General features: G+C 39.4%; 1 protein-coding gene and 1 pseudogene across 6 annotated transcripts in view; one reads left to right on the forward strand and one right to left on the reverse strand.

Annotated features, from left to right (window-relative positions):
• Positions 1-26,241, reverse strand: part of TFDP2 (transcription factor Dp-2) — a 153,006-nt gene that overhangs the window by 13,359 nt on the left and 113,406 nt on the right. For 4 of the 6 annotated variants that reach the window (XM_040234006.1, XM_040234020.1, XM_040234038.1 and 1 more), the window contains 4 exons: positions 16,308-16,470; positions 8,060-8,206; positions 5,227-5,295; positions 787-938 (listed from right to left, as the gene is read on the reverse strand). In XM_040234006.1, the coding sequence (XP_040089940.1) occupies positions 787-938; positions 5,227-5,295; positions 8,060-8,206; positions 16,308-16,470 (531 nt within the window). The remainder of the gene's footprint in view (positions 1-786; positions 939-5,226; positions 5,296-8,059; positions 8,207-16,307; positions 16,471-26,241) is intronic. The other 2 variants (XM_040234012.1, XM_040234048.1) reach the window with 1 other exon arrangement.
• LOC120858169 lies at positions 13,568-14,487 on the forward strand (annotated as a pseudogene).

Consider the following 26,241-nt stretch of genomic DNA (forward strand, 5'->3'; position numbering starts at 1 on the left):
TCATCCGATGAGTGGATTAAAAAACTGTGGTGTACTTGAGACAACAGACCGTAAAAAAAGACAATGGACAACAGATCATAAAAGAAGGAAATCCTGCCATTTGCAACAACACAGATGACAGACCTTATACATGGATCTCAAAAACCAAACTCACAGATGCAGAGAATAGACTGATGGCTGCCAGAGTGGGGGGTGGGGGTGGGAAGGAGTGGTGAGTGAAATGAATAAAGGTGGTTAACAGGTACAAACTTCAAGCTGTAAGATAGTAAGAAAGCAAGCAAGCAGAGAACGCCATTTGGTACTTTTATTTTTCATCTAGTGCTTTTGTGTCCATTCATTATAAACAGAAGCATGGCTCAACTATGATATAGCAAAAAAAAAAAAAAAAAAAACTGCTTTACTGCCACATGCCGGTCTCAGCTATCTCCAGCACGAACGTGACAATGCACAGAAACTCAGTGAACCTACCATGTCCCAGACGCTCACTGATGCTCTACTCTACTGCAGCGATCTGCCCACTTTTCTCATCTATGTGTGCGTACATGCACGTTCCAGCTTGGGCACCATTATGTCTTCAGCACAAACAGCACAGTGCCAGGCACAAGAGGGGGATGTGGAGGGTGAAGAAGGAAGCAAGCACTGGCAGTTGACAGCACTCTTGTTTGAAGAGTTGTTTCATAAGGCCCAAGGGAGTCAGCCTTGGAGGACTCAGACAGTATTACAAATGACAGGAATTATGTTAAACAGAAGGCTAGTCCTGCCTGCTGCCACTGGTTCTCCACTTACTTGTCACTGGAGATGCTGCAGTCTATCACTGTTTTTCTGCTTGTGTTGATGATTATAAATGGCAGCTGAATGGTGGAGTTCAGAGCTGGAGGGCCCTGGTTCTGCTGTTCATTTTGCCGATTTCTTTGTACCAGGTTTTTGAAAGCGATTTGCTGTTAAGGAGCAACAAAAACATACAGTCATTTAACGTGGATAAGTGAGTTGGAACTAAATTAATTAAGTACATCTAAAATATAGTTTAAAATTAGAGCATTTAAAGAGACCTTCCACCTATGAATTAACTAAAGTTGAACATTTAAAGTAAAAACATTAGAATGATCTAACTCAAGAAATACATTTCAAGGGCAAAAAATATTTATTTAAAGGGTATCTAACATATCCTACTACAAATAATGGGGCCTGCAGTTTCCATCATCCATAGAAAAAGGATCTTACAAATGTGAGAGAGAGAGAGGTACCTGCAACTCTTCTCAGCGTGAGTGATACAGCACAAATAGACGTGCTTTCCATTTAACTAACACAGACTCCCGAGGATTTGGGGTTAAATACATCTCAAATCATCCAGCCCAGAAACATACAAACTATACAAAGCCTCAGAACCCTTTCTTCAAGTGAAATCTTCTGGGACACTCACTGTTTATAAAACAGATGAACACATCCTTGCTCTGGCTGGCTGCACTGAGGCTGAGTCCTGAGCCCTGCCAGCTCTGCCCTCATTCACCCTTTGAGCTCCTTCACAGAACTTCTAAGCATCTATAGGGCACAGTTTGGAATCTGGTCCAAGCCCCTCCCCAGCTGACATCTTTCAGAAGAGGAACCTGAGGCTTTATACAGTAGATATACACTGATTTATAAGGTATATCAAGGCCTGAATCTTTGCACTGAATCTTTCTACTACCTTTAAGCTATAACCATTACTCAAAAGCCAAAGAAAGTGACCCTACCACTCTCTTTTAAATAAGGCAAATGTATCACAGAATTCCACAGGTAGAAAGACCTTACACAGTGAAGTCTTTCATCTGCTTGCAGAACAGATACTGGTTAAAAGAGCTCCTAAAGTCCGAGCCTTTCTTTCATCCCTTCCATCAGCTTGTTCCCTCTGATCACCCAGTAGTGATGCATTTCAGTTATTTTCTATGTTTTAGCAACTTTATCCTAGCAGTGTTTATTTTAGGTCCTGGGCCTTAACTGAAGTTTGATTAAAATTTATGTTGTCTTAAAATGGTTGGGTGAAAAGTAAACATTTACTCCTTTAAAAAGCACAAAACAGAAGAGACACCAATTTATTCTAGCCCTGACAGTGTGCCTAGAACCATCACTGTCAACATCATTCATTATCAAACATTACTTGAGTCATACTTATTAATTTGTTATTTTCTGCTGCTAATGAACTAAGGCAATTATATTCAATGCTTAGCTCATTTAATATTGAGGAAAAATATGCTGAAACTATAAAACTCAGAAAAAGAATTGTATGTTTGAATACCTCCACCTGGCTATCTTACTCTTCTAGAAAACACATCCTGGAGACAGCCCATACTTGGCCTAGCTTTGTGGTCTTAGTGGCATGGGAGGGCCTGGGTAGAGGTAGAAATATAAACAGTGGTAAGTAAAAGTTCTTACATATTTTATGATTCACTGTTCTATACTGTGCACATTTAATAGCATCAAAGACTGTTCTTGGGAAAAGAGCTGTGAATATATATACAATGTTACTTTGATAGTAAAAAGAAAAATCACCCATTTGTTTTAAACTGATTTCCTTATTTGTTGCCATTTGATTTATCTTTAGCCTTTTGTTCTCTTCCAGGCTTATTAACATTTATTTCAGAGGCTAAACAGCTTTAGGTACATTTAGACATTCATTTTGCTCTGCATTAGTGGCTCTGGATAAGTTTAAGGGCTGGAAGGGACAATGATATAGACAAAAGTAGGACATCTGGGTCGTCTGTGGGCAGAATCGGCTCATACCATCCCTCTCCTACACCACCAAGAGAAGAGGGGGCATGTAAGTGAAAGTGACCTGGGTCATGTGATATCAGTAGCTGTGACACTCACTAGTTAAAAAATTAAGCTAGCTTAGCCACAGAGAGGTAAATTATTTGTGTTCAGGGATGACTTGCTTAATGTACTTTCTGTGACAACTTTGTAATTTCCTGAAAGAAAGAAAAAGGAAACACTAGGAGGAAATAAGCTGTGTGTCTACCAGGAGACTAGAAGTAGTTGTTTTCAGTTATTTTGTGTTTCATTTCACTGTTCAGAGAGTCCTACTTTTATAAATGTTGACAGCTAGGTTGCGCCTGGGTTGAAATCTTCTGCAAATATTTGGTTTGAGACAGAAGAGAAAAAGAAATTTAGGACTTAAAAAAAAAAACAAAACCACAATGTTCATTGTAGAAGAGGAAAAATATTGCAGGTCACTTTTTTGTTTGTTTTTGGCCATACTGAGAGGCACGTGGGATCTCAGTTCCCTGACCACAGACTTAAGATGGAACCCACACCCCCTGCACTGGAAGCCCGAAGTCTTAAGCACTGGACCGCCAGAGAAGGCCTCTGGTCCATTCTTTGCGCTGGTCGTCTAGGGACGGGAAAGCCCACGTACAGGAGGGTGATCTGGCCCAGCACAAGTCTTTCTGATCAACAGATAATTACAGACACGCTAATAAACAGGTTTTCATAATAACAGGCCCCAAATGGAGCCCCCAAATGCTCCATCAGAGCTCTGAGGAAATGTAAGAAGGGCCAAGCACAGGGTTTTGGGGACTGTGAGTTGGGAGGGAAACACTGATGCAAGACGGACAAGAGAGGCAGCCAGGGAAGCTGACCGGGGTCGGGGCGAGGGTCTCTCAGGAAGCAGAGCTGTCCAGGGAGGGGCACAGGAATAAACGGTCAGCTTTCAAGTTTCTTGTTTTTTAAAGCTACAGAGTGTTCTTTTCATACAAAACCTACTTTGGAAATCCAGTATGAAAAATACATGAGACCAGCCAGCTCTGGAGGGAGGTCCCACAAGGGTCAGTATGGGACACAGACAAAGAAGAGCAAGAAAGTGAGAGGTGCCTGATGAGGACGGAGCACCATCCCGGGGGCTGTGTTGGGGGCTCTGCTCCACCTGCGGCTGCTCCCATCCCTACCAGCCTCCTCCCACCCCGCCCTTCTAGACCACACACAGCTAACAGTCTGTTCCTGCCTCTCTGATGTGTATTCAAATATGAAAAAACAAACAAAAAATAAGGATCAAGAAAGGAAAAACAAAGATCTGGAATATGTGGGAATACTTAACCTATTCTGTCCATGAGACAAAGTGAGTATTTTAAGGAGGGGGGCGGAAACAAAAAAACTGTTACAATTATTTGGTAACTTATTGCTCCCTTTATTTCTGAAAAGTGGACTATATCAAAGATGAAACAGGACCTATGGTTGCTCAAATCAAAATGGGTTTTACCATTGGCTGAAAACTTTTCACATAAAGACATTTTGCTGATTAAAAACAAAAGTACAAAGACTTGTTGGCTCATTTTTAAAAGTTTTTCTGATTGGTTTGAAAATGTCTTGCTGTACTGCTCAAAGTAAATTTCTCCACCAACTGAAATGACCAAAAGTAGGTTAAAAAAAAGCCCATCTACTCTGTGATTTTACCTCACATGATTTTCTACAGAGCCTCTATTTTTTAAATTACCCAAATTCTAGACAATTATTTTAAAAAGAATAAATACAAGAATCCAACATTACACTGTGAAGTTTAATTTTCCTAAATGGAAATGCATTTTAAGTTTTGGTATTGCCACAAAGCTGAATATGTCATGACGTCATCCACAGATAATAAGTATTAACATTACAGGTGGATCCGATTATTTTACTAGAGAGTGGGTAGTCATTCCCTTCTCCAGGGGATCTTCCCAATCCAGGGTCTCCTGCATTGCAGGTACATTCTTTACCATTTGAGCCACCGGGGAAGCCCGTTTTTACTCAAAACACCTAAAATTTAATTAGCCTTACTCCTTCATATTCCAAATAAGGCTAAAATAATTTCTGCTCAGAGTAGGAATAAAAGTCAAAAATTAACTGTTGAGTAATATGTTCCACGTATTAGAGCTGCCATGAGGCCCCAGATGATGGGAGATGGGACCATCTTCTTAATTAACTTTTTATTTTATATTGAAGTACAACTGAATAACAACGCTGTGATAGTTTCAGGTGGACAGAAAAGTGACTCAGCCATACATACACAAGTATCCATTCTCCCCCAAACTCCCCTGAGACGGACCCTCTTACAGGCAGATTGTGTGGAGAGTTATGAGCTCCAGCCTTGGGAACAATTCACTAGTGCAGCCCCACCAGGTATTTGAAGGCACCCAAAGCAGAAAACACGGGCTCAGAGCAAGTCAGGGGAGAAGCAGAACACAGGCCGAGAAGGCAATGAACACATCCCAGCTTCTTTACCTGCAGGAGAAGTTCTTGAAGCTGGGCCCGCTTCTGCTTTATCCGTTCTATCCGCCTCTGCTTCTCTATCTTTAAAACACAGGTTACAAAATAGCATGAGCATGTAGAGTAGAAAATGCTGCTCACTTTTCAGGTCCCAGTTCTGAGACATCAAGAATTTTCCTTAAAGACAGGCAACCTGTTTAACTATTGAGACCAATAAAGGTAGATTCCATCTTCCGGGGTCAGGTAAGCAAGGAGGCAAGACAGCAGAATTGTAGCAATCGCCATCAAACGACATCCATCCCCCTAATGAACACTTGATCTGTGGGACTGGCTCTATTTATTTCACAAGCGCCAGAGTCACAGCTAACACTTGAAAAAGTGAAAGTGAAAGTGAAGTCGCTCACTGGTGTCCGCTCTTTGCGACCCCATGGACTGTAGTCTACCAGGCTCCTCCGTCCATATTTCCAATCAGAGTCACAGGTAACACTTGGTGAATACCTATTCTACGTGTGAGCGCTAGACACACAGTCTCTTAATTCGTCTTCACAAAACCCTAGACCTAAGTACGGCTGTTATCCTCTTTGCAGTAAGGAAATAGAGGCACAGAGGGTGAAGAATCTGTCCAAGGTCACACCGCAGGTAGATGGCAAGAGCCAGGATTTGAATCAAAGCCACCTGGTTTCAGAGATCCCATTATTAATTGCTTTCCTCTATTAACCTCCCAGAATGAAATAAGATCCCATTTAAGATCTCCGTTTAACTGCTTTTTTTAGTGTGACTTGTGGGATTTTAATTCCCTAACCGGGAATCAAACTCACGCTCTCCACACTGAAAGCACGGAGTCCTAACCGCTCGTCCACCAGGGAAGACAAGTCCCTAGAGCAGTTTCTTAATCTCCTCTCTTTTAAACAGGCACAGCTGCTAATACAGGGCTTCTACATATTCACTGCGCAGTTCCTACCTGTAGTAAGAGACATGGTAATGGGAGAAATTTCCTAGCTTCAACCAATTACTGTTTTCTTCAACCTGACAGCTACCTAGAAAACATAGATTAAGGTCTGGAATATCCCTGTAGATGAGTTCCTCACTGTGTCTTTGGGCAAAAGCCAGTGACATCTAATATCATCTTTCTTATCTACTCCAACAGCATCTTTCTTACTTGCTCCCCATCTAGTCCCCACTGGGAGTTTCTCTCATGGTTCCTCTAATCACAACCACTTGAACCCGAAACACTTAAGACCCACTGTAAGATCTGTGCGGTCGTCCACATGTGAAAAGATGCTACTGGGGTTCTCCCCGGCATCTGACCCTGCTGACAGAGCAGCTCCCACCTGCCCCTCAGGCCTTGCATCCAACCAGGCCACATGGTATTGATTCTGCCTCTAAAACACTTCTCCAGCCTCACTGTCATGGCCAGAACTCAGCCCCTCTCCGACCCACCCCCTCACTTTCCCTCCGCGTCTTCCTCTCAGTCCAGCTTCCAACCCTCTGGCAGACTGACCCTTTGGATTACACTCCCTCAGCCCTCTTCTTTGTAATTCTCCAGTAGTTCCTACTGCCCGGAGGATCAGGTCCCAACTACTTAACACCCAGGAACCTACCCTCTCCTCTTTGACCTGTGCCCTGGCCACAACCAGCTGCAGGCACGCCTTCCTCCACCTGCCTCATTCCGGGCAGTGTCTCTGCCTCCCTGCCCTAAACCACTTGGCAAACTCCTCCTTCATGACAGTACAGGGATTTTTTTTTTCCCTTGGTAAAACCCACCCACCCCTACTACCTCTCTTATACCCCTTTTCCAGAAAATCTGTACATACTTCTTTCATAGGAGTCATCACAATTTTGGTAAGTCCTTTTACATTTCTGCTCTCCTCAATTAGAAGGAAAGCTGCCTGGGATCAGAATCTCATATAATCCTTCATTTAAGCACATGGGAGGTGTTAAGAGATTTTTGCTTACTTAGGCTTTGATATCGGCTTAATATTACTGGTAATTAAAATAACCCTCAAATTTTACTCTACTGGAAGGAGAAAAAAGGATATTTCCACTGCAGCACATGAGTGACATTATTTTATAACTTCTGATGACTGCCAGGATTTCTCCCTCCATCCACAAGTATATTAATACCCAAATTTTTTGATTTGCTAGGGGGAAAAAAGGGACTAAGAAAAACGTGAAATCAACCACAGTCTCGTCTAAAGCTGTAGTTAGCCTTTTGGATACAACAGTAAAATTATGTCAAATCAGTTTACAAATAATATGTCAGGGCACATGCTCATTTAGGAAAGATTTTGTATAATGATTGAAGTTCAAAGAATAAAACATGCTTTTGCACACATCACCCCCAATTCTTGTAAGCTGAACATTCTATCCATTCTGATAAAGATTTAAAGGAAATTCCATACCATTCTCCTGCCACTAATTCTAGAGTTGAAGGTAAAAGTTCAAATACAAGAAATAAACAGCCAACTTGAATCCGTTCTTTCAGATCTATACAACAAGTATTCCAATAAATAAGATCATTTCCAGTACACGAGTCAATGAAAATTTATTAGTAGAATGCTTGGAATTTAGAATAAAACAAAGATGTTCTCCAAAAAAAAGAGAGAGAAAAAAAAAATCAAGTCATTTCATTTCACGTTTCATCAGGACATCTGTCAGACTAGACTTCTCAAAATCTCCTTCCAGTTCTGAAATTCTACCTAGGAGAGACTTTAAAGAAAAAAGATGTACTATGCATGAATAAATAGCTATGAATATTTTAATACTATGTGACTGTATTTCCAAATTAAAACGTCTCTGATGTAAAATAAAGCAAAGTACTATTTGTAAACAGATTTACTTCACTTACCTCCAGGTTTTGACATTCCTGAGCAGAATTGGTAGGCAGGCCAATCCATTTGATTTCTTTTTTTTCCTTTGAAATTATGTTCATTGCCATCAGCACATTTAAAGCATCATAAACTCTTCGCCTAATGTTCTTCTGATCATAAGCCTGCTAAAAGAAATATGTTTATTGAGTGATAAACATTAAAGGTCATGATATAGTCACAAGGTATTAAAATATTTAATAATAATTTCATAAATATCTTCAAAGTTCTGAAAGAATTCTTCACCCAGTGAAAGTATCCTTCAAAAGTCAAGAGTAAAAAAAAAGTAAAGATGAAATAAAGATACCTTCAAGCAATCTAAAACATAAAACAATCTTAAAACAAGGATTATGTTCCTAATAGATCTAAATTAAATGATGCAAAAGGGCCTCTTCTAAGTAAAAGGAAAAGAATCTAAGATAGGAACTTAGAGATAATATAGGATGACATGAAGACCAACTCAAAAGGTAAATCTCAATTAATACTCACTGTATAAAGTACACTGTCTTGGGGAGTCTAGAATATAAAAAGAACTAATATACAGGACAGTAAATACCAGACCACCTGATCCGCCTCTTGAGAAACCTGTATGCAGGTCAGGAAGCAACAGTTAGAACTGGACATGGAACAGCAGACTGGTTCCAAATAGGAAAAGGAGTACATCAAGGCTGTATATTATCATCCTGCTTATTTAACTTATATACAGAGTACATCATGACAAACGCTGGGCTGGAAGAAGCACAAGCTGGAATCGAGATTGCCAGGAGAAATATCAATAACCTCAGATATGCAGATGACACCACCCTTATGGCAGAAAGTGAGGAGGAACAAAAAGGCTGAAAGTGAAAGAGAAGAGTGAAAAAGTTGGCTTAAAGCTCAACATTCAGAAAACGAAGATCATGGCGTCTGGTCCCATCACTTCATGGGAAATAGATGGGGAAACAGTGGAAGCAGTGGCTGACTTTATTTTTTTTGGCTCCAAAATCACTGCAGATGGTGAATGCAGCCATGAAATTAAAAGACGCTTACTCCTTGGAAGGAAAGTTATGACCAACCTAGACAGCATATTAAAAAAGCAGAGATATTACTTTGTCAACAAAGGTCCGTCTAGTCAAGGCTATGGTTTTTCCAGTAGTCATGTACGGATGTGAGAGTTGGACTGTAAAGAAAGCTAAACGCCGAAGAATTGATGCTTTTGAACTGTGGTGTTGGAGAAGATTCTTGAGAGTCCCTTGGACTGCAAGGAGATCCAACCAATCCATCCTAAAGGAAATTAGTTCTGAGTATTCATTGGAAGGACCGAAGCTGAAGCTGAAACTCTAATACTTCGTCCACCTGATGCAAAGAGCTGACTCATTGGAAAAGATCCTGATGCTGGGAAAGACTGAGGGCAGGAGGGGAAGGGGATGACAGAGGATGAGATGGTTGGATAGTATCACCAACTCAATGGACATGGGTGTGGGTGGACTCCGGGAGTTGGTGCTAGACAGGGAGGCCTGGCGTGCTGCGGTTCATGGGATCGCAAAGAGTCGAACACGACTGAGTGACTGAACTGAATAGTATATATAGGAGAAAGGGGTAAGGAGTTAAAGTGGGCTAAGATCTTGTAGTGTCTCTGAGGACGTCAGACTTTGAAAAGTCAAGGATGTATCCTTTAAGTTCTAGTTAGCAGTGCTTCTCAAAATGTGGTCCATGCACTAGTGCTGATGTGCAAACTGTTGTACACAATGAAAATGGTGAACCAGCACCAAAATGTAATCACATAGATCACTAGGCACACTGTGTAGTTCAGCTGATTTTTTTTGGTTGCAAGACTTTATAATAACAGAAACTATGTTAACTTACACTGTGGGAAAGCCCCTTATCTTTTGGTGGACAGGCAGTTCGTAAGAACTGAATCCAACCAATCAAATGCCATAATAAAGGATGGTGGACAACACTGAATCCACTTATATATAGAAGTTAACTTAAATAAAAGGGAGATTTTAAGTTACAGAACTGAATGTAAATATTAGAAAGCCCAATACTGTAGAAAATGACAAAATAACAACAGATGTTAGGAGGCAACAGCAAGTCTGCTGATTTCCTCTTCTTTTTTTAGAAATAGTTTGTGCTTTTGTTTTTTGAAAGTATTTTTTGGCTGTGCTGGGTCTTGGTTACAAAATGAGGGATCCATTAGTTGCAACTTGTGGGATCTTTAGTCGCAGCATGTGAACTCTTAGTTGGAGCATGCGAGATCTAATTCCCTGACCAAAGGTTGAACCAGGGCCCCCCTGCATTGGAAGTGAGGAGTCTTAGCCTTTGGACCACCAGGGAAGTACCTGATTTCCTCTTCTTTGATACTGGAAGGAATTATGAATTCAAAGCAGATGAACTATTCAAAGCAGATGAACTAGGCAATAATTTTAGCACAATATATTCAAATCATAAAAACAACTATAATTATAATATTCTTTTAACTGCCACTAATATATTCAATTGTGGTAGAGGGGTAAGTTGGGAGATGGGGATACAACAGGCATATGGATTTATTTTTTCCTCCATAATCAATCATAGTCCACAAGTGATACTCAAGAAATGAAATACTGAAATTACTGAAGTTATAAAATACTGAAGTTATAATTAAAATAACTTTAAAGAACTACAGACTACAGAGCCTCCAAATTATGAGAAAAACAAAGTAGTGAATCAACAGAAAAAAAAATTCCTTGCTTATATTCAGGAGTGGGGATGGGGGTGTGGTTATTAAAAATGTGTGTTAGATATTGAAAAGTGCTAAGAAGAAATGCTTCACTTTAGAGACATCTGAGAGAAAATTAGATGGAGCAGAGAAACTATATGGAAAACCTCAGCAAAGAACACGTGTGGCTGCGTGTAGTAACTGACAGGGTGCATGGTAGGAGGTGAGAGGCAGTAGAGGGCCAGGTCACACAGGGTCTGCTAGACCAATTCAGAGAACTCTCTCACTCAAATTCAGAAAGCCATATACTTTCAAGTGCCCAGGGAAATTAAACAGAAATTACCATATAACGGCTCACAAGAAAAATCTCAAAGCAATCCCCCACTTAAGTAAACAGTTTGACTCAAAATTTCTGATCACAGGTAATAAAAGTCAAAATTCATGACAATAAGCAAAAATTCCTATCACCTGGAACTGTAAGAAACTTTTCAATGCAATTCTTAAGCCAAAGTTACAGAATAAAGAGTAACATACCAAAATAAAGAGTAACATACCAGAATCAATGCGGATATGGGTAGTGCACAAGAGGAAAATAACAGCCATAAAGACTAAACAAATACTAAACAAAGAAATTAAAAGTAAATAAAGCATATATCACAGTCTTCAGGATAGAGAAGTAATAAAAGTAACTTCAGAAAAGAGATCAGAATATTAAATACAGATAAAAACAGAAATTAACTTCAGAACCGGAGGTCCATACAAACAAACCCAAGAGATGTTTTTTTGGGGAAATATAATTGCAAATAATTTGGAAAACATGGATGAAATGGAGAATGTTCTAAGAAAACAAAAAAACACCAAACTGACTCAAAGGGAAGAGAAAGCAATTTTAAATAGACGGATTACCAAATAAAAGGTGGAGAAAGCTATCTAAAGCCCCCACCGAATTCTACAGAGTATCTCAGGTAATTTCCATCAGATTGCAGGGAACAAAACTGGACATCCCATGCCATTAAATCTGTGATGGAGTAAAGCAAAAGAGAAAGCGAAGACCTCTGAACTCATTTTATAAAGCCAGCATGACACTACTTATCAAAACTGCAAAGATGGTACTGATTGCAAACAGGTGCCGTGGAGGCTAGCAAGCAGGTCAAAAGTGGGCTCTTGAATCTAAAAGGCATCACAGAGCTCAGTGTGACCAAGCAGAAGAAGGAACAAGACAAAGACAAGGCAAAACTTGAGGAAGCGATGGGAATTAGTATAAAGAACAAGGAGGAGGGACCTCCCTGGTGGTCCAGTGATTAAGACTCCGAACGTCTAATGCAAAGGGTGTAGGTTCAAACCCTTGTCAGGACAGTAAGCTCCCACATGCCCAGGGCGTGGCCAAAAAATACAAAGAACAAGAAGCAGTGTGGCCTGGGACAAGGGTACTTCCGCCCAGTTGGCCTTTGAGGAGATGCAGGAGAAATGGCAAATGGACAGGATCCTGAAGAAAGCATCCCAAACTCACAAGCCGAAAGCAGAGGGCTCAAGAGGCACCTGGGGACACTCACTAGCACCGACATGCCCCGAGTTCGCAGCGCCCCTGCCTGGGGCATGGAGGGGTGTGGAAGGTAACTGGGGTCATGTTTGGTGCCCTTCGTATTTTCTAGAAACATTCTTTTACACACACCCTGCATCTTCTCCTGAGGCAGTGCTTTCCAAAGCAGTGTGCCTTCATTGTGGAATTTGATTAAAGTCAGTTCGGTTCAGTTCAGTCCTGTTGCTCAGTCGTGTTCGACTCTTTGCAACCTCATGAACCGTAGCACATCAGGCCTCCCTGTCCATCACCACTCCCGAAGTCTACCCAAACCCATGTCCATTGAGTCGGTGATGCCATCCAACCATCTCATCCTCTGTTGTCCCCTTCTTTTCCTGCCCCCAATCTTTCCCAGCTTCAGGGTCTTTTCCAGTGAGTCAGCTCTTCGCGTCAGGTGGCCAAAGTATTGGAGTTTCAGCTTCAGCATCAGTGCTTCCAGAGAACACCCAGGACTGATCTCCCTTAGGATGTGCTTGGATCTCCTTGCAGCCCAACAGACTCTCAAGAGTCTTCTCCAACACCACAGTTCAAAAGCATCAATTCTTCTGCGCTCAGCTTTCTTTATAGTCCAACTCTCACATCCATACATGACCACTGGAAAAACCATAGCCTTGACTAGACAGACCTTTGTTGGCAAAGCAATGTCTCTGATTAAAGTCAAACTAATACTCTATTTTGATTTCTCAGTAGCACACAGGCAATAAACCATTTTAGTCTGGACTGGGAATTTTTGAGAGTTTATCTAGAGATTAAGGTTATTTCTGTGTATAATGCCATCGAAATGTATTTTCACCTCCGAGTTGCACCTAACTCTTTGAAGCTGACCAGCTGGCTCTGCCTGGATGAACCTGACTCCAGAGGATAAGGAGCCAATGCCAGGACGGCCTGCAGCATGTAGACCCCTGGGGGGCCCTGCATGGGCTGCCCTGCCAGGCTCCTGCTAGCTTGGGGCTTATGCTCTTCCCTCCAGGCCCTGGGGAAGCCATTTGAAGCTTCATGGCCTTCAGCTTGCCTCCCCAGCCACCTGGCCAGAGACAATGCAGCCTGGTAAACAGCACAACCACCTAAGGCAAGGACGGAACATACAGCTTGTCCCTTTCTGAACCAGGTCAGCTTGTAGCCTCTTCTCCCACTATCTTCATTCCAGACATGCGTCTAGTGGGTGTTCCCATGGCAGACATCACTAATCAAGCACACCACTCTTTGTAATAAAACCGAGGCACAGGGAGGGGTAACAAAATGGCGACTGAGACGGTGGAGCTTCATAAGCTGAAGGTTCATTCTGTAAATTAAGGAAAAGCTTTATTCTTTTTTCTCAGCTTGCTGAACTAAAGCAGGAATGTCTTGCTCGTGGTTTGGAGACCAAGGGAATAAAACAAGATCTCATCAACAGGCTCCAGGCATATCTTGAAGAGCATGCTGAAGAGGAGGCAAATGAAGATGTACTGGGAGATGAAACAGAGGAAGAAGAACTAAAGCCCTTAGAACTGCCTGTCAAAGAGGAAGAACCTCCTGAAAAAACTGTTGATGTCAGAGAAAAAAGTGGTAAAAACTGCATGTGAAATACCACAGACTGAGAGGATGCAGAAGAAAGCTGAACGATTCAATGTACCTGTGAGTTTGGAGAGTAAGAAAGCTGCGCGGGCAGCTAGATTTGGGATTTATCCAATTCCATCAAAAGGCCTGTCATCTAACACCAAGCCTATGGTTAACCTGGATAAGCTAAAAGAAAGAGCTCAAAGGTTTGGTTTTGAATGTCTCTTCAATCTCCAGAAAGTCGGAGGATGATGAAAAGCTGAAAAAGAGGAAAGAGCGATTTGGGATTGTCACAAGTTCAGCTGGAACAGGAACCACAGAGGATACAGAGGCAAAGAAGAGGAGAAGAGCAGAGCGCTCTGGAATTGCCTGATGAAAAACTTTTGATGCTTTCTGTTCTCCAGTGGTTTCCACCTCTTTGACTCTTCCTGGTCACATATATACCTAAATGCATAGTTATGTGCCTAGGTCCTGCCTTGCAATGAGGGAGGATGTACCCTGGGTACATCTGTGAACTCCAGCAGCAGTTTGACTTATTGCAGTTCCAGCTTTAAGGATTTTGTTGTTGTGTTGTTGTTTTTTAAGTATTATTTTGCTTGTTAATTAAAAAAAAAAAACAACCCAGGCACAGTCTGCCTCCTTATCCTCAACCCTAAGGTCCAAGTAGCTCACGTATTTACTCAGGGTTGACACATAACATGTTTGACATTCCTGGCCTAAGGATACCTCAAGGGCAACAGGATCAAGGAGGCAGAGTCCCAGCACAGAAAGACAAGGGTGTGGTCAGAAGGGAGCACCAAGGTCCCAATGCTGGAGAGCCAGGGTCTATGAGGGCCTATGTGTACCCACTGGATAAGGGTCAAACTATGCTATTGGGAGAAATATCTACGTGACATAGACACTGAAAGAATAACAGAGTCAGAAGAAAAAACCAAGTGGTGTGTTTGGGAATCTCATAAGTGAATGTGAAAGCATCAGTTGCTCAGTTATGTCCAATTCTTTGTGACCCCATGGACTGTAGCCCACTAGGCTCCTCTGTTTATGTAATTCTCCAGGCAAGAATGCTGGAGTGGGTTGCCAGTCCCTTCTCCAGGGATCGAATCTGCGTCTCCTGAATTGCAGGCAGATTCTTTACCATCTGAGCTACTCAACTGCAGAATAAAGGAAAAAACGTTATTTAAAAAAATTGCAAAGATTATAAAAACAAAAGCAAATAACCCCACCAGTTTCATTCATGAATACCATTGTAAAAATCCTAAAATGTCAGGAAGCTATCTTCCTGACAGAATTGATTAAATTCAACTTGATTTCTGACCTTTTTTTTAATTAAGAAAAAAGAAATGTTCATTAAGAAAAAAATCAAGTTATGGTTACTATCATCTTAAAACCTTTATCACAGTTAAGGCTGCAAAACTATAAATATTTCCACTAACGTTAAGAAGTGAAGATTCAATATGACTAGAGTTACTACTATTATTTAATATTGTTCTGGAATATGTAAAGTATGACTACATTTAAGTTAAACGCAAACTGATTTATAAAAAGTATATCAGCAGCTGATTGGGGCTAGAGGGCGAGGGAGGGATGGATTACAAAAGGCAGAGGCTTTGGGAATGATGGGAACATTTTGTGTCCTGATCATGGTGGTGGCTTCACGGGTGCATACAAATGTCAAAACTCACTGAATTTTACACTTGAATACATCTTATTATATGTAAACTAGCCACAATAAATAAAAAAATAATTTAACAGTTTAATTGTACACTTAAGACATGTACATTTCCCTCCCTGTATATAAATTTATCTCCATTAAAAAAAAAATGAGAATGATTTTTATGTGCTAAAAATGAGGCTCTAGATATATTACTAAGAAAATAAAATTAAGAATGAAGCATGCAAAGCACAACCATATTTATGTTTAAAATAACAAATTTTATTATATAGGTGCATAAAGAATTTCTGGAATGATACTCAAGAATCTGGTAATAGTGAACAGTGCCTTGCAGAGTCAGATTAGGGTCTGTGGTAGAAGAGAAAAATTTTTTATTATACAGTCTTTGGTACAAATGAATTTCTATAAACATGTTCATGTAGTATTTTTTCAATTATAAATAAAACAAAATTTTCTTACTGACTTAAAACACTGAAAGATTCAGATGTATCTAAAGTCATTCAAAAATAAAAAGTACACTTTTAAAAAAGTATGTTCCTTTAATAACCCCCAAAGATATTTTAAAAATACTTGTCCACCTTTATGTTTAAATAAGTAACAATCCTTTTCAAAACAAAACAACAAAAAATCAAAACAACAGAATTCCCCAATAGATAACATGAAAGCCTCGCTTGTCTGAGTCCTCAATTTGACACAGACAATCCAGAGAGGTACACCGCTGCACCACTTTCACAGTCAACATCAAGGGCGTGATCTACCTACCGAATCAGCTGCCAAATGGTTATTTGAATTGGTGAACTCGGATACCAGCTCATCAGCTACTTCATTATATGACGTTGTACCTTTCCGCTGAACTTTCTCACACACTTTCATTGAAAAATGTCTCAAGCCTTTTCCATTTTTATCTCCTTTTTTGCTTCGTTTGCTAAAAGAGAAAATAAAATTATACTCCATTATACTTACTAGAGACTTCATTTATAAAACTATAAACTAATGTGAGAAGACAGGAATTTGATTTTTTGTTCCCAGTCCTCAATTTTACATTGAATTAGAGATAAGGAAATGTTTTAAAATGCTTCACCTTAAAAGCCTAATAAAGTGTGCAGCAAGAGTGCCTTTTATGCTCACTCATTTGTTGCCTAAATATATACTGACCAGTTACTTGCTATTAAGTATCAGATGGTGTTCTACACATTAGAAGACTTGTGAAAGCAGTGGACAAAAACTCTGCCCATGTAGAGTTTATATTCCTAATATTTAACTTTTTGCATTCTACGTATGCTATAGATTTTTTTTCCCCACCTAAAATTAAAAGTACCACTATTCTAGAGTTCTGTTATCTACTCAATTTTAAATCAGAAGTCTTTGGTATTGGGTGGGGAGGGAGGTGGGAAGGGGGTTCAGGATGGGGAACACAAGTACACCCATGGCTGATTCATGTCAATGTATGGCAAAAACCACTACAATACTGTAAAGTAATTAGCCTCCAATTAAAATAAATAAATTAATTTAAAAAAGAAAAGTTATTGGTGTTAGTAATGGACCTACATCTTCAGTTATCCTAAGTTAGGTTAATGCCTAGGCCTAACCTTTGATAATGCAATCATTAAAATTTCAGAGGTAGTTTAGTTCTACTAATATCTGAGTACCAATTATATGCTAAAAACTGGGTGTATTAGGAGCTGGAAGAACAAAAACAGTAACTGATACAAAATCCTTTCCCTCAGTGAATCCTAAGGCTGAAAGAGAGGCAAAACTAATATATAATGACAGATAATTCCACTATAATAAGGTAAGTGCCAGGTCAGAGTTATTCACAATGTTTTATGGGAATTGGTAAGAGGGGTATCTAGTCTAACCTAAAGGAGGAAGATTCCTGCAGTAAGAATCAATGAAAACAACCCACTGAAAGAAAAGGCAATCTGTGGAAAGGGAGAAAATATTTGCAAACCCTTTATGTGATACATGGTTAATATCTGAAATATCTAAGAAACTCCTACAACTCAATAGTAAAACATGTAACACAAAAAACAGGCAAAGGACATGAATAGACATTTCTTCAATGAAAACATACAAATGACCAGTTATAACCAGCAGTTATATGAAATGGTGTTCAACACTACTCATAAGAGAAATACAAATCAAAGCCACAATGACACTATCCCCACACCTGTTAGGATGACTATTTACTTTTAAAGAAGGATTACAGGTGTTGGTGAGGCTATAGAAATTAGAACCCTTGTACACTGTTGGTGGGAACGTAACATGGTATAACTGCTATGGAAAAAAATATGGAGGTTCCTCAAAAAATTAAAAATGGAACTACCATAGAATTCAGTAATCTCATTTCTGGGCATATCCAAAAGAAATGAAGTTAGGGTATCAAAGCGCTGTCTGTCACATTCACTGCAGCTTTATTCATCCAGCCAGTCCGTCCTAAAGGAGACCAGTCCTGGGTGTTCACTGGAAGGGCTGACGTTGAAGCTGAAACTCCAATACTTTGGCCACCTGATGTGAAGAGCTGACTCATTGGAAAAGACCCTGATGTTGGGAAAGAGTGAAGGCAGGAGGAGAAGGGGACGACAGAGGATGAGATGGCTGGATGGCATCATCGACTCAATGGACATGGGTTTGGGTGGACTCCAGGAGCTGGTGCTGGACAGGGAGGCCTGGCGTGCTGCGGTTCATGGGGTTGCAAAGAGTCGAACACAACTGAGCGACTGAACTGAACTAAACCAAGACGAGGAAAACTCAAATATCCATAGACAGATGAATGGATAAAGAAAATGTAGTATGTGTATACATATATATTCACATAGACATACAGACATATTTATATATATACAACAAAATATTATTCAACCTTGAAAACAAATTCTGCCATAAGTGACAACATGGATGAACCTGGAGGACATCATGCTACGTGAAATAAGCCCGTCACCGAAGGACCAATGTTGCATGATTTCACTTATATGAAATATCTGAAATAGTCAAGCTTCCAAAAGCAGAGGCTGGAGAGAAAGGGGAAATGGGGAGTCTGCTGTACAGAGGAACTTAGACTTCATCATATTCCATCAGTAGAACTACATTCATTTTGTAAGTTATTTACATGTTCTAAAGCATTATGTCCATTAAGAAACAGATGCTAAATGTTCTTTTCCAAAGAGTAAGGGAAGATATCTACTTTCTTTCCCTGCATTCCCAAAAGAATCCTCTCTGTGTATTCACTGTGGATCACAGACTACTACTGAAATACTACTGAATAATACTACTGAAACAGCACTCAGTGGTATTGAGGGCTGGAGTGGCATGGTGAAATTTTCAGTGAGGCAGAGATTCTGGCTGCAGAGTAATTTATGGAGGGCAGACGCAGAAACAGGAAGACTCATTGGACAGGTTACTGTAATGGTCCAAGCAAGCAATGCTGAGTCCTGGAATTCGAGCAACTGGTAGGACTAGATAAGAAGAGATGGATTTGCAAAAATGTTAAAGATAAAAATTAGTAGAACTAAGTGACTGTGCTGTGGATGGTAAGGAAGAGAGAAACAGGACAATAATCCTTAAAAGGAGGGGTCATTACTGAGATCGAGGAATTTGGAACGAATTCATGAATTTCATTTTAAACCTTTTCACTTGCATTGTCTAATACTCTGGGCATATTCTACTTGTGGCTATCAAACACCTGAAATGGGACAAGTCTCAATCAAGTATGCTGTTAATTTCAAAGACCTACATGAGAGATGAAGGTATAATTTTTATATTAATTACCCTTTAGATATACTAGATTAAATAAAAGATGTAACATCAGTCTCACATATTCCAGTTTACTTTTTAAACTGAATGCTGGAAAATTAAAACTGACATGTGGCTTGTATTACATTCTACTGGGCAGTGATGAGGTTGAGTTTGACATGCCTATAGAATATCCAAATGGGTATATTCAGTAGGCAGTAGAATAATACCTAAGTCTACAGCCAGTGGGAGAGGCCACTTATAAACCTATCAGCACCTGCATCCAGTTCTTATCAGTCCCAGCGATTAGGCAATACTCTCTTCCTTTTCAAATCTAACTTTCTTTTTCAAGGTAACGGCTTTATTGAAATACAATTCACTCACCATAAACTTCATCTTTTCAAGTATAAAATTCAGTGGTTTTGTTCAAGAGTTACACAACCATCACCACAACCTAATTTCTCCACCTTAAAAAGAAATTCTGTCCCCATAAGCAGTCACTCCCCACCCCTCTGTGCTCAAGCCCTTGGCAACCACTGTTTTACTTTCAGTTTCTATGGATTTGCCTATTTCGCAATGTCAGCTTTGCAACTGGAGTTTCTCACTTCACTGCTTCTGATCCTGTATTACTTGCTTTCCTTGACCTGGCCCATTCAGGTGTTTGTTTTTCAAGTGTACAGCCTATCATGGAACCTGAATATGGTCACGACACAAGACCCACCTTCCAGTTTAAAGGAGACACTGAAGACAGACGAACATGTTAGACTGTACTAAAGAGATGCTGCGGGACTCCCCTGGAGGCCCAGGGGTTGAGAGTCTGCCTGCCCATGCAGGGGCATGGGCTCTATCTCTGGTACGGGACAATCCCACATGCCTCAGAGTGGCTGGCCCTGTGTGCCTGCTGCAACTGCTGAAGCCCAGCAGCAGCCAGAAATCAATCAATCAATCAATTAAAAAAAAGAGATGCGATATGCAAAATCTTTAGAATTTTTATTCAGGACATATAATGTGGTTTCTTCAACTAATAATTTGGAAGGGAAAAAGTGAGAAAAATACAGAGGGAAAATCTACAGATTATAAATGACTTAACAATTTATTTAAATTCTGAGTCATATAGACTGTAAACACACACACACACATACACATCCCCAGTTATAAGAGTGTGGAAAGACAGCAACAGCAGCATAGTTCTCAAACTCTCCAAATCCCCATAAAAAACAGAGCAAGTAAACAGCAAAGCCTGAGCCCCTTGACAATGTTTACAACAAAACTGTCAAGGTATCTTCAACCAACCCCAGATTACAAACCGGGGCCAAAGGCTTACACAGTAGTGTCTGTGTTGGTAGAAAAATAATACTCAATGGAGCGGCATTTAATGGAACTAACAAGAATTTGCTAGAAAGAACAGGCCAATTTGAGAGCAGCAGTTGAAATGAGAAATTTTGCCCTCTTCAATACCAGCTGAGTGTAGGAGGCTGAAATAAAGACTGAGGAGGTTGCAACAATCTAGCCCATGTGACTCCCACAATTGATATTCAAGAGCAAATGAAAAACACTGAAGGTAGGCAAAGAATATATGGACAATAAGAGTTTCTGAAGAAGAAAATCAAGGCAAGGGAAGAGAATAAATACTAAGTGCTGTTAAGTCAAGAAAATGCTTATGAAATAAAAGAAGAAAAGAGACTATATCAACCCAGAATGACAAAGACCAAAAGATTCTACTAAAACTGCTGGATTTCAAAGAAAAAAAATTATTTAGACATTTAGAAAAAAAAAGAAAGTATCAGATTTTCCAAGAGCAAGCTGTTACACTAGAAGAAAACTAAGACATTTAAGAAACTCCAACAAAATATGAGCCAAGAATTTTTATATTCAGCAAAACTGACTGAGACAGTCAAAATGATTAGAGAAACACTGACATAAAGGTCTTGTGAGAAATTTATGTACAGTTAACTGTAGACGTTAAGATTAAGTGAGAGCTAAGAGGCATATAGTATAGTGTATAAATAGGTGTATGCTTCAACACTATAGGACTATTACCTATGATTATCAGAAAAATGAGAAAAGAATGGAGAGAACATATACAGAAAAATTTTTAATGTTTTCAGAGCTTCACAGGTGGTGCTGGTAAAGAACCTGTCTGCCAATGCAGGAAACTTAAGAAATGAGGGTTCGAACCCTGGTCAGGAAGATACCCTGAGAATCAGGAATATACCTTGGAGGAGGGCATGGCAACCCATTCCAGTATTCTTGCCTGGAGAAACCCATGGACAGAGAAGCCTGGCAGGCTACTGTCCATACCACTGCAAAGAGCTGGACACGACCTAAGCAACTTAGTATGCACAATCACATTAGGCCACATTGTTATTATTATTTGGGACTATTAAGCATGTAATACGGGATAAAGTCAATGAGTAATTACCATATACACTAATTCTATCATCCTTTTCATCCTCAATATCCTTATAAGTCAGGATTCTTGATATGGAAAAAAGAAGATTGAGATATAATAGAGGAGAAATTTAAGATTTTCTAGGTAGGGGTCCTTATATATCACAATAACATATTAAAAATACAATAGGGTACTCAACATGCCAATACGTAACTTCTGATCCTACTGAAGTTCTCATCTAGATTAGTGATAGCATTCATCCAACTGCCTGAAACAGAAACAACAGATTCATCCTAATCCTCCTTTCTATCTAATCAAATTCTATCAAATGTAATCTAAGTCTTGTCTTAAAGAGCTCTTGAATTCAAAGTCTTCTCTCTCTTCCCATGACCCTAGTTCAGGCTCTCATAATCTCTCACAGAATATAACTAGACATAAAAAAGAATGAAATGATGACCTCTGCAGCAACGTGGGCAGACCTACAGATCAACATTCTAAATGAAGTTTCATAAGCAGTACAACCAAAGGCTACAACTCAACAGTGGCTGAATCAAGAAAAGAAGCCGCATCTCTGGAAGGCTGGTGGATCATCATGCCAAACCAATCAACATTTACATCAAACTCAACAGAATTTAGGACAGCTGATACCTCCAGTATACAGATAGAGGACTTGGTCCTACAACCAAACCTGTAAACCACTTATTTCAAAGTTAAGTGTACAATGCCTCCAGTAAAAGAATTTTACAAGTTAAAGGCTAGATGAAGAACTTAACAACAACAACAAAAAAAACAACTCAAAATGGACAAAAGACTTGAGTAGACATTTCTTCCAAGAAGATATACAAATGGCCAATAAGTACATGAAAAGATGTTCAATATCACTAATCATTAGGGAAACGCAGAACAAAACCACAATGAGGTATCATTCTCACACATTAGGATGACTTTAATTAAACAAAACAAAGAAAACCCCAGCCAATAAGCATTGGGAGGACATGGAAAAATTGGACCCTTCATGCACCACTGGTGGGAATGTAAAGTGGTGCAGTCTCTACAGAAAATACTACAGTGGTTCCACAAAAACGAAGCATATAATTACCAGAGGATCCAGCAATTCCCCTTCAGGGTGTATATGCAAAGAAATTTCAAGTAGAGGACTCAAACAGATGTTTGTACACCCACACTCATACCAGCAACATTCATAATAGTCAAACGGTGAAAGCCTAAATGTCCATCAACAGATGAATATCATATGATTTCTTTTATATGAGCTACCTAGAACTGTCAAATTTATGGAGACACAACGTGTAACTATGGTTTACCAGAGACTGCAAGAGGAGTGAAGAGATGTTCCTTAATAGGTATGGGTTTCTAGTAGGGGATGGTAGAGAAGTTCTGGAGATGGATAGTGGTGATAGACGCACAATAATGTATTTTCTCAGTGTTTGTTTGTTTATATGTTTTGAATTTATTAATTTATTTTCTCAGTGGTATTTTGTTGTTTTGGTTTTGAATTTATGTTTTGTTGTCTTTTATGTTTAAGAGTTGATGGCTTTTATGCATCTATAAAATAATATGCTGAGGTTTCCAGCATTTTGTAATGAATTATTTCCAAAAAAACAACTCAGTATACAAGGGATTATGCTTCTAAGCAAAACAAACTTTCTTGTTCTTCATTCTTTAAATTACTTTCATCGTCACCTCTGGCTTACTATTACTGCCACCACATTCAGAGAAGATGTGCCTTTTCTTGACAAAAATAGTTCAGGAATGCTTGACTCCCCATCACAAAATGAGGGTTAAGAACAAAATAATACAGAGTGTACTTTTTAAATTTAGCTAGTAATTTAAAATAATAAACTTAAAACCAGGCTTATTTTAGAAATTTAAACGGTTGAAAAAATGTTATTAAAATGTCTACATTTTCACAGATCTTCTATATGCTTTTGAGTTATATTAAACAAATAAACTTTAAAATGTCACAGGCTACAAAAATTAACTCAAAATGGGTCAAAGATCTAAATGTAAGCGCAAAACCCATACACCTGTTAAAAATATTGGTGTTAAGTCTTTGTGATCTTGGGACTTGGCAATTCTTAAAATAAGATATGATACCAAAAACGTAAGTACCACAAGAAAACATAAAGAAGATAAACACAGTCAAATCTTTAAACTTCTGTGCTTCCGTAGGTGAAAAATCAATCCAGAGATCAGAACTTTTTTGCAAATCATGTATCCGACAACAGTCTTGTATCTATAACCCATAAAGAATTCTTATGACTCAATAACAAAACCAGCACCACCACCAACAAACCAAAAGATCTCAATAGAGTTCTTCAAAGAAGATATTTAGCCTTCCTTTAAGCTGGAATGCCATCTTCTAGCAATTTGCCGAAATGACCAACATAAAAGGAAAGACGAGAGGCACCTGCTCTATGTTCTCTAGGCTTTTTAGAAAACATGGGAGTTGTTCCTTTGGCCACGAACTTGAGACTCTACGAGAAACATGACATTGTAGACATCAAAGGAATGGGCACTGTTCACAAAGCAATTCCCCACGAATGCTACCATAGCAACGCTGAAAGAGGCTACCATGTCATCCAGCATGCTGTTGCCATTGTTGTAAACAAACTAACAAGTTAAGGGCAAGATGCCTGCCCAAAGAATGGCTGCACACATGGAGCAAATTAAGCACTCTAAAAGCCGAGAGAGAGCTTCCAGAAACATGTGAAGGAAAATGATGAGAAAAAGAAAAAAGTCAACAAAGGTACTTGGGATCAACTGATGCACCAGCCTGCTCCAGCTCCACCCAGAAAGGCACACTTTCTGGGAACTAATGGCAGAGAGCCGGAGCTGCCAGAGCCACTCCCTATGAATTCATGGCATGATTTTAAAAAACAAAGACCCACAAAAGGTCTCCAGACTCTAAAAATACTTCTCTTAACTGAGTGAAAGTGTGGTGTCCCTTCCCACAAAGAAATATTTGAAGCAAATTTTAACTGTCCTAATTCAGTGGGTGATGTCATTACTATTCAAATTTAGTGTTTGTTTTTTTTTTTTCTTCCTGGAAAATGTGATGTGATTTATTGTGCAATATACTCCAGTGGTTAGAAACTGCCCGAAATTATTCATAAAATATTTGTACTAGGAAAATAAAAAGATATACAAACAGCCAATAAACACTTGAAAAAATGCTTAATATCATCAACCACTATGAACTACAAATTAAAACCAAAATGAGATACATTTCACATTCACAAGGATGGCTAAAATAAAAAGAGATGGATACGAAATGTTGGTAAGGAGCTGGAGACATTATAACCTTTGTTGGTGGGAATATAACTGACAGTTACTCAAAAAGCTAAAGAAAAAATTGCCATAGGTAATTTTATTCCTAGGTATATATCCAAGAGAAATGAGAACTGATTTGTTCACAAGTGTTCACAGCAGCATTTCTAACAGCCAAAATAGAAAGTGAAAGTGAAGTCACTCAGTTGTGTCCGACTCTTTCCGACGCCATTGACTGTAGCCTACCAGGCTCCTCCATCTATGGGATTTTCCAGGCAAGAGTACTGGGGTGGGTTGCCATTTCCTTCTCCAGGGGATCTTCCCAACCCAAGGATCGAATCTGGGTCTCCTGCATTGTAGGCAGATGCTTTTACTGTCGGAGCCATAAGGGAAGTCAAATGGAGAAGCAACTCAAATGTCCATCATTAATGAACAAATACAGGAAAAATGTGATATATCCATACAATGTTACACTGTACATAAAAAGGAAGGCAGGCAATAAAAAGGAAGGAAGTATCATTTATGCCACAACATGTAATTTCTATGTGTGGAGACGGGGCACAGGCCATCTGGCCATCTGGAGGCTTGAGAAGGTTCCACTGGCCCAGGTGCTCCTTGGATAGGTGTCATTTCATTGTCCTCAGTCCTCCCCCCACCAATTCATTCTCATTTTTTTATGCCTCTCAACTCTGGGCCTGGGACCTCACCAAGTCAGTGCAAGTGAAAATAGCTTCCGTCTCCCAATCTGACTTCTCCCATGTGTATTTTGGGACATGGGTCTGGGACATGGGTTTCCACTTTCACTTGTCATCTTTATAATCACACCAGCCTTCATCTCCTAATCCTTGGAGAACCCTACACCTCTATCATGTTTTATGGCAATTTATGAGATTTCCTTTTTTTTTTTTTTAAATACACAAAAAATTTCAACAGGATCTTACGAGTTGGAGATTAAAAATGGCTATTCAATCCATCATCTCAAACTAGAAGCTCCCTATCTAAATTTTTCTTTATTAGTCTCTTAAAAAAAAAAAAGAATCAGTAGGAAGCATTCCTTGCCAAATAAGATCAAATTACCAAATTAAACATGTTTTTAATATATAAGAAAATAAAACTACCAATCTAGCACGGTTTGAAACAAGTTTTATTTTATTTTATTTGAGGTCTTCATAATTTCATATTCACATTTCATCTGAAGTATTTAAAAGAACTGTTTCCAAGAGTATTTATCTTTCCAGGCACTTAACTAGAATCAACAATCACTGTCTTTTTATATTTTGCCAC

Source organism: Oryx dammah, unplaced genomic scaffold (genome assembly GCF_014754425.2).
Source record: "Oryx dammah isolate SB20612 unplaced genomic scaffold, SCBI_Odam_1.1 HiC_scaffold_2, whole genome shotgun sequence".
In the NCBI taxonomy this organism is placed as follows: Eukaryota; Metazoa; Chordata; class Mammalia; order Artiodactyla; family Bovidae; genus Oryx; species Oryx dammah.